Source organism: Onychostoma macrolepis, chromosome 20 (assembly GCF_012432095.1).
Source record: "Onychostoma macrolepis isolate SWU-2019 chromosome 20, ASM1243209v1, whole genome shotgun sequence".
In the NCBI taxonomy this organism is placed as follows: Eukaryota; Metazoa; Chordata; class Actinopteri; order Cypriniformes; family Cyprinidae; genus Onychostoma; species Onychostoma macrolepis.
Window position 1 is genome coordinate 13,465,427 of NC_081174.1, and position 8,881 is coordinate 13,474,307.

The window sequence follows — 8,881 nt, forward strand, 5'->3', positions numbered from 1 at the left end:
TGCTGGTCCTACCCACATCTCGTATGACACCTGACTGATGCTCTGTTTATCTGCGGCTCCTGTGACTGATGTGATGAACACCTGCTGTTATTGAGAAATACAGAAGTTGATGTTTTATTGGTTAAAATGAGGCCACCATCATGGAGATCAGTGTTTGCTTTAGTTGGGCTCTGGACCCTTGACTTCCAGTCTTAGATATCTCTCTGTAGCAATGCATGTGGTGCTGTAAAGCAGAGAGATCAGTGCTATGCAGTAAGCAGATGTTAACTGTTTTCATATGATAAGATCGTGAGTTGGCCTGGTTACAATCAAAATAATTTTTTCCCCTCTTTTTTTCATTTATATGTTTAGGTTTTGCTTAATCAACTCTGTGAAACTACAGCATGCAAGCGAAGTGCTGCTCAAATAGTTATAGTGAAATCATTTTAAATCTATGTAACGCATATAAAAATTTGAACTCTTGTATTATTTAGACACACACAGACATCAAGAACCAACATATGAATCTCAACAATGGTGACAATCAACAAAATGCTTCATGCTGCAATGCATGCTGGGTAACACCATAGTAAAAACTCCCATCATGCACTGCAGTATGAAAAATGATTGTCACCACTGTTGAGGATCATATGATAACTGTGCATGTCTAAAAGCCTGAGCCTATACAGTTCTCTTTTTTTCAATATTGAAGCATTATGGTGGTATTTGTTTAATAGGACTTTTTTTTTTTTCCAGTTCAATGACAGCTGAATGTCCATCAATAAACCAAAGAGAGACCACATCATGATGTTCATTCAAATGAGTTTTCATTTTCAGAAGCTGAAAGCAAAAGTTAATCTGCTACTTCAAGGTTTGATTCAGCAATGCACAAATATTTGGGTCACACTTTATATTAGATGGCCTTAACTACTATGTACTTGCATCAAAAAATAAGTACAATGTACTTACTGTGGTCAAATTGTATTGCAAAACACTTCTGCTGGTATTGAGGTGGTATGGTTTGGTGGTATGGGTAGGTTTAAGGGTGGGTTAAGGTGTAAGGGATGAGGCAACAGTGTAATTATAAATGTAATTACAGAAATTAATTACAGATGTAATTACATATATGTATTTTTAAAAATATTAGTACAATGTAAAAACATGTATGTACACAATAAGTGCATTGTACCAAATGATTAATTTAAATGTAAGTACATAGTAGTTAAGGCCACCTAATATAAAGTGGGACCAATTGCAGTGAAACAATATTGCAATTACTTAGAAGCAAATTACTTTGAGTTACTAAAAGTCTAAAGAGCCCAACTAAAGAAAACACTGACCACAATTATGGTGGCATTGTGTTGTTGTTGTTGTTTTTTCAGTTGATTCCATCCAAGGCTGCGGCTCAAGTCATATGTTCTTGTGTTTCTCTTTTCTTTAGTGATGTTGCTTTCTTCAGTCACTTAATTATCTCATTAACTCTTCGAGGACATCGGATTTGGCTTGCTTGTGACTTGAAAGGAATGACTTGGTTCAAAACAAGTGTGAAAAACAAGTGCACTTCCATAATGTACTTAAAGTGCTCTATTTTCGCGCACTAATTTTGTACTTAATATACTAAAAATGATTCTTTAGTACTTCTTAAGATAAACTTAATATCATCTAAGTGTACTCAACTGTGCTATTTTGAGACACCATGAATATGAACTAAAATGCACTTTTAACATACTATCTCTGCATTTAAAAAATCTATTTAGTTACCACTTGTAGTACACTTGAACCCATCTTTCATTCACTAGTAACTAAATACATTTTTTAAATACAAAGATAGTATGTTAAAAGTGCATTTTAGTTCATATTCATGGTGTCTCAAAATAGCACAGTTGAGTACACTTAGATAATCTTAAATTGAATTTAAGAAGTACTAAAGGATCATTTTTAGTATATTAAGTACAAAATTAGTGCGCGAAAATAGAGCACTTTAAGTACATTATGGAAGTGTACTTGTTTTTCTGGTGAAATCAGCTGCTGAGTTCATGGGTGGAGTAAACATATGGCAGGACTTTTACTTTCTGACCCCTGGACTTTACACCTCTGCCAACCGCTGGATCAAAACAACCCAACCGCTGGGTTTGTCCCTTTTTAACCCAGCGCTGAGTTATATTTAACCCAGCATTTTTTAGAGTGTAACCTTGGAACCTTGGAATGTATTCTAAAAAATGTTAATTTCACAAGAAATGAAATCCTGCAACTGTTTTACAATAATGCATTAATATTACTTGCATATAACTTGCGCATTTATTTATTTATTTTCACATTTTCATATTAGCCTATTGTTTTGTTGTTTGTGTTTAAGGCTAACCAAATCATCAAAAACTAAAACGTGTTGAAAAACATGTTTATAGTGGTTCTGCCCAAACTGATAGCTGCTTTCAAACAGAGAGTTTCTTTTCAACTGTTCTTTAGGAATCATTCAGGGCCATGGTGTTGGCAGATTAATAAACGACTTTTAACAGCAGAGGGCGCTAAACTCTAACAAAACCAAACATAATGTATTTCCCTCGACTGTATCCTTGTTCGACAGATAATAGAATAGCCCTACATTCCCACACAAGGACCTTGTCCTTTTCAAAAAAAAATTAAAAGTGTGTGTGTGTGTGTGGGGGGTGTACATTGTCATTGATCATTTTAACAGTGAACATTGACACTGTACCCACACCGTCTGTTTTTTTTTTTTGTACCAGGGGTTAAAACGTGACATTGTAAACAATGTAATGCAAATCGAGAGGATATGTGTTATTGCAATGTTGTATTGTTTAATAGCCTACATGTCATTTGTACTGTGTTCTGCTCCACTCTTCAAAAAAAAAAAAACAATAAAGAGAATGTTGAAACGAATTAATTATGTGCAAATTTGCAGCACAGTGGTAAATTTTTAACGCCAAATGGCAAATGTAGGGCATATTCTGACAAATAATTGCAAAGAGTGGGTGTAACTATTTTTCCACAGAAACACCCGAGTCATTTTAACTGTAAAACCATCATAGCATCGTCTGTTGTGCAATTACGAGTATTACAATAAAGAAATTGCTGGACTGTACAATCAGTCCTCCAACATCTCACGAAGAATTTTGACTTAGCTACAATGTTTAAAACAGGATCGCTACATAAAAGTAGCCTACAGAAATAAATACACAACAAATTATTATTAGCCTATCCGAATTAATTATGTGAAACAAAATAAAGCACATTTTATGTGTTTATTTCACATTTATTTCACGTGTATTTATTGTGTTTTTTTTTTTTTGTTTTTTTGTAGGCTATATAATCGATTTTAAGTGAAAGTGTTGTACCCACTGTATCTAGGCCTATTGGACCATCAGTTTATGTGTTTACATGTAATCCTTAATATCTTACTCGGGCCATAGGACACTATAGGGGTGCTTGCTTTGATGCATCACATCACCCAGCCTCATTAAGGCATTTTAGTAATTACAATTGGCGGTCCTTTGTTTGGTAACCTGCAACGATAATTTATATTTTAAGACGGGATAAGATAGAACCCATACAGAGAAAGTGATAGCATTATCAAAGATACTTTTGCTGTTCCAAACATAATTTTTTTATAGGCTATCAATTGCATGTGCTCTGGCCTTGAGCACGACAAATGTATGTCATGTTCACAAAAACCCATGCCAGTTGTTAAACACCCAGGAATTCCAAATATATTCATATAGCCTCAAAGACCTCATTTTTGTTTAGTTACAGTGAATGCAAGTCCCTGCTCAGTTTTAATAGTGATATTTAGAAAATGAAAATCTCATTCGAGCCAGCTATACCAAATATTTTTGTTAAAAAATAATTGGCCATGTTTATTTAAATATAATTGTCGGTGGTGTACTTGTATCTGCTAATGATATGAATACCATAATGCTATTAACACACACATTATTTACAGTATGTTTTCTATTGTAATAAATGTGCACTGAAAAAGTATTCTAGGAGCACGTTGGGGGAGAAAGCACCCCCTTAACCCCAACAGAGCTTTGAAGAGCTCACTATTGTTCCAGTTGGGTTTGAGAACCGGTCATTACCGCTGATTAGCGCTGAAGAGTTTGACAACCTTATTGACTGTCAGAAACACTCTTTTCACCTAATCTTTCCGCTTTTGTCCCTTTGCTCACTCAATGGCGTGCTCTCCTTTCCCCTACCACATCTATGGCTCTTTTTTTCCTTCAATAACAATTTGTCAGCCAAGCATTATTAACAGACTTTAAACATACAGTTTGTCCATCCTTCCCTTAGCAAAAGTGATAGTAAAAGAATTTAACCGTGATACAAAACGAAAAATAAAAGTGGTAGGCTAAACAATGGCATAAGATGTGTTTTCATAATAATAATAATCAAAAAGTGTACACCAAAAAAAAAAAATTAGATGTTTAAATTCATAGGGGTTTGAGGTTTTGATTTGACCTTGAAAATGAAAAAGAAAGAAAAAAAAAAACGTAGCAAAACGCAGTAAACGATCACAATTCCGCAGTATTTCTGAAAGCAATTAAAGCACAAATTAACAAGTAAATTGGTCAATAGATTATAGCATTGGCTTATGCATTTTACAAAGTTTTGGATGCTTTTTCTCTCTATCTTTCTCGTTTTGAAACCAAGGCGCTTCGCCCTCTCGTTGACCTTCTCCTGTCAGAAAACATTACTGGACGGCAAAGCCAATCACACGGTGCGGTTAACGCGTCTGGACACGCAGTAAGCTATCAGGTTAAACACACCACTATAGCCTACATTTACCGATTACTGGCTGTGCGTGAACCTCACACCATTTATACCAGGAATACAGAGGCAAAAGTTCAAGTGATTTGTCTGCCTAAATGAAGGGTGAATGCAGACACAACATATGCTAATGCTATTAAGGCTAACAAAATAGAAAGCAGTCTAAAATATGATGAAAAAATCCAACACACAATAATAACTATATAGGCCTAATAATAATAATAATAATAATAGCCTAATAAATTATAGCCTAGTTTATCAACAAAATGGCTATCGGAAATAAACATGACTTTGGTTTAATATTGGTAATTGACGAGAATAAGTCTGTATGGTTACTTTGAGCATCAAAGTTTTATTAGCGGTAAGTCCTTAATTCACTAATATCTTCACTATCGGCGCACATGCTCGATCGGCACAAAGTCGATCGTTTAACACCGAAAATGACCAGACTTGAAATGACCAAGCAAATAAAAATCAGATTCTATAAGAGCAACAATTTAATGCGTAAACACCTTAGAAAACCTGGGAGGTAAAATGTTTCACCAAGAAGTCCTTTTCAAAATTAACAAAAAGTGTGAATATCATTTCCGTAGGGGCACCTATTTGCTTGAGGCAATCGGTTACAAAAGTAGTTTTAATACAGATAGTATTTTTTTTTTTTTTTCGCGCTTGCCCCCACTTTGCTCTCACAAAAAGATAAATACATTTTAAAGATAAAGCATTCCATGAATCCCACGATTCCGGGCTGATGTAACAGCCTCCAAATAAAAAATAAAATAAAATAAAAACACGGCCTCTGATACGTTAAGGCAGGCACTAATGTGCTTGTTTATCTTGCTGATTGTCTGTCTCGATTTCCTTCGTATGTGTTAATTTTCTCATAGTCTTCCCGTATAGCCCGCGGGCCGGATCGTGGTGCGATGTTAGATGTCACATTCGCTGTCACTTGAAGTGATGGAGATAGCCGACGCAGCGGCTTTGCTCGACAAGCTCGCTTCAGGGCTCGACGCGTTCCCCAGTCGGTCTACAGCACCATCCTCTCCAGTTAGGGACCGAACCGAGCCATTAGACAACACCTGCTGTTGTAACCTTTAAAAAGTAAAAGGATGAGGTTTAGATGAAGGGTTTTCTATTAAAACTATCCTAAATAAAATCGGTGATTAACAAGAGTAGATTTTTCTGCATTTTTTATAATAAAAACGTGCAATGAATGCAAGAACACGTAAACTACTTGGGAAATAAATGAAAATAGCCTACTGTAAACGTTATGTATGAAATCTATGAAGATATGAAATGATGCTCTGCTCATTCCAGGCTCCAGGTTTAGCCTACTGACGGAATGCCCCGGAAGAACACGAAATGCGAGAGCATCTGAGCCAGTGCGCGTTTAGCCTAAATCTGTTATCTAGGCTTCGTTTAATAAAATGAATGGCAATGTAAAACATGTATTCTTAGTTTATTAGTCTAAACACGTTTTAATCAAAAATAGAATGATTTTAAAAAGATTTACAGTTTTAAAATAGGCTACTACTAGCCCAATTTTAACGGTGTTACTATTAGCTTTATAATTTAAACTTAAAACGAAATATAGAACACAGTTTGACAGAGGTAAATTATTATTATTATTATTAGTATTATTATATTATTATTTGTGAGAAACGGTCCTTGTTCGCATCACTCCAGCAAACCTTGCATAGCAAAAAGCCTATTGACAACACGGTAGAATTTCTTCAATTCTCAGCTAAACTGTCGAAACCAAGCAAGATTAGTTATCGGGCTAAAATGAAAAAGGGCATAATTTATGCGATGTAGCAGTTTTTAGTCATGGTTAGCTGTTATTTGGCATATCGAAAAGGACTTTTACTCAGTGATGCAGACTAGGCCCAAGCCATAATAAACACACTAAAGCTAGCCATTGCTTCTTGGTCAAAAGTGAAGTATTTTGTACATGGGTCGACCCCTTTTGCGCTGTTTTTTCCGTCTTTTTTCTTTCTTTCTTTGTTTAAGTGAAAATGAAATAATAATAATAAAAAAAAATTCTAGCAAATGTCGGCTTTAATCAGAAGAAAAAAAACAACAACAAAAAAACGCATTGCTCCGGTTAAACTACAGCTACAAATAATAACCGGTCACATCTGTAGATTAATCGATCTATATATAGGCTATATTTTTTTTACATTTAAACAGGCTACTGTTGGTTTATTTGTTAACCTGACTTGGACATTTAACATTGACAACATGTTATAGCCTACTTTAGCCTAGCCTTTCCTTTATTAAATCTGTAGACGTTCGTTTAGATTTTATCGATATATCAGTTTGTACCCATTTTAGCTAAAACATGAAATATTTGCTCACTATAAGCTCCATGATTGAAATTGGGAAAACACACCTGTTTTTAGCGGCTGCGGCTCTGTCCCTTTGTCTTCGATTTTTAAACCAATTCCCCACTTGAGTGGGAGTGAGTCCCGTAGCTTGTGCAAGCTCTCTCTTTTTACTTGGGTTCGGATAAGGATCCTGGAGGTACCATTCTCGAAGTAAATGCCGGGTCCTTTCTTTAAAGCAGTGAGTCTTTTGTTCTCCATCCCAAATTGTTTTAGGCAGAGGGAACTTCTTCCGTACCCGGTATTTGTCCACTGGCCCCAGCGGGCGGCCTCGGAGCTTCTCTGCCTCCTGGTAGTGTGACTCCAGCCAAAGTGCTTGCAGTTTGGAATGGGACTCTTTGGTGAACTTGTGGTTCTCCAGAATGTGGTAAAGCTCACGGAAATTCCCAGTGTGGAAGGCTACGATAGCCCGAGCCCTTAGCACAGACTCATTTCTGTTGAGCACCTCGCAGGCAGCGGGTGCGACGGGCAGCGACCACAGGAATCGGCCGAGACGCTCGATGTCTCCGCTCTCTTCCAAAGTCTCGCATACCCCCGCTACCTGCTGGGGACTGAAATTCAAGATTGGCAACTGAAACATGAAGGCTTCTGTTTCCCCCTCGGAGTCCTCGCTACCTCAAGCACAGCTTCGTGCTTTCTGTGGCTTTTCTCTGTCTCCCCCAGTCGAATCCAGACAAAAAGGCAATTCCAGAGTCAGCCGATGAACGTAGACGATGCAGAGAAATAGAGATGTCGCTCTGTCGGTCTGAGGCTGCCTCGGTTGGAGACACCGAGAGTTCGAGGGCACAAGAATGAAGATGTTTTTTGAGGAGGGAAAAGACGTGCTGCCCGCTTCTGTTTTTCTATTGGACTTGGCAGATTGGTTGCGTAGTTTCCACCGACGCCTGTCAATCACTGTCAAGCGTGCCAATCACGCGGAACTGAGCTCGAGTAGATTTCAGCACCTCCCAGACCTCGACAGCGCCTTTTAGAAAGTAAACATCAGCGACCTCTGCTTTTACCGAATCCCCGCCAGTAATTATGCTCGATTGCGTGATTTACGCACATTTTAAGTGACGCTTATGCGACCTAAACTACTTTCTGAGAATTTTAAACCCTAATAATGGAAACACAGTTCGCGAAATGTTATATTTAAGCGTGACTGGCTTTTTATCGTTTCGAATGCGCGAGCGCAGACGTATCCGAAGCGTATTGCGACGCGCGAATGGTTCGGATTGAAATGACAAATGACATTAAATAAGATCATCCGTTTGTTGTGTGGATTTTCAGTGAAGAAGTCAGTCGCCAGCCTCGGAGTCTCACTTATGAATAATAACGGCCGCTGACACAAAAAGGAAACAAATTAAGAAAGATTCGTTCAGTTACGCATTCCACGATATGAGCTCGTAGACATCTGACAGCTCAGCGTAACAGTCATTGGCCTGTCAAATTTAATATCGCGCTGTTTAGAATGAAAAGAGTCTTAACTGGACAAACCATTCCGCCTTCCAGCTGCACGTGGACACGAGTCTGCTGATATTTGGTTACCAGCAGGCTAAAGACCCTATTAACAGCTTACATAAGCAGTTATAATCGACCATTTCAAATATAATCAGCAAAAACAAATATTTTAAGCAAATATTTTCGTCCTAGGTATTTTAACTGCTTTTTTATTTATTTTATTTTGATTTTCTTAAACTACAGTGTTTTCATAGCTATCACAGCCCTTTGCGTCAGTGAAATATTTTGAGCTCATTTGG

At 37.3% G+C, this 8,881-nt stretch overlaps 1 protein-coding gene across 2 annotated transcripts; it reads right to left on the reverse strand.

The window, feature by feature from the left end:
* Window positions 1–7,970, reverse strand: six6b (SIX homeobox 6b). 2 transcript variants are annotated; one of them, XM_058756100.1, is made up of 2 exons: window positions 7,151–7,970; window positions 1–84 (listed from the first exon to the last, which is right to left on the reverse strand). In XM_058756100.1, the coding sequence occupies exons 1-2, from the start codon at window positions 7,720–7,722 to the stop codon at window positions 9–11; spliced, it is 648 nt and encodes a 215-aa protein (XP_058612083.1). In that variant the 5' UTR covers window positions 7,723–7,970; the 3' UTR covers window positions 1–8. The 2 variants fall into 2 exon arrangements, with proteins under 2 accessions (XP_058612083.1, XP_058612082.1); XM_058756099.1 differs by lacking the exon at window positions 1–84 and adding an exon at window positions 5,135–5,850.
* Between the last annotated feature and the right edge of the window lie 911 nt (window positions 7,971–8,881).

Coding starts and splice junctions, on each gene's coding strand:
- six6b (XM_058756099.1), bottom strand. CDS start 7,722: ATGTTTCAGTTGCCAATCTTGAATTTCAGTCCCCAGCAGGTAGCGGGG. Junction 5,851..7,150: donor GCCGCAGCCGCTAAAAACAG/GTGTGTTTTCCC, acceptor TACTTTTTAAAG/GTTACAACAGCAGGTGTTGT.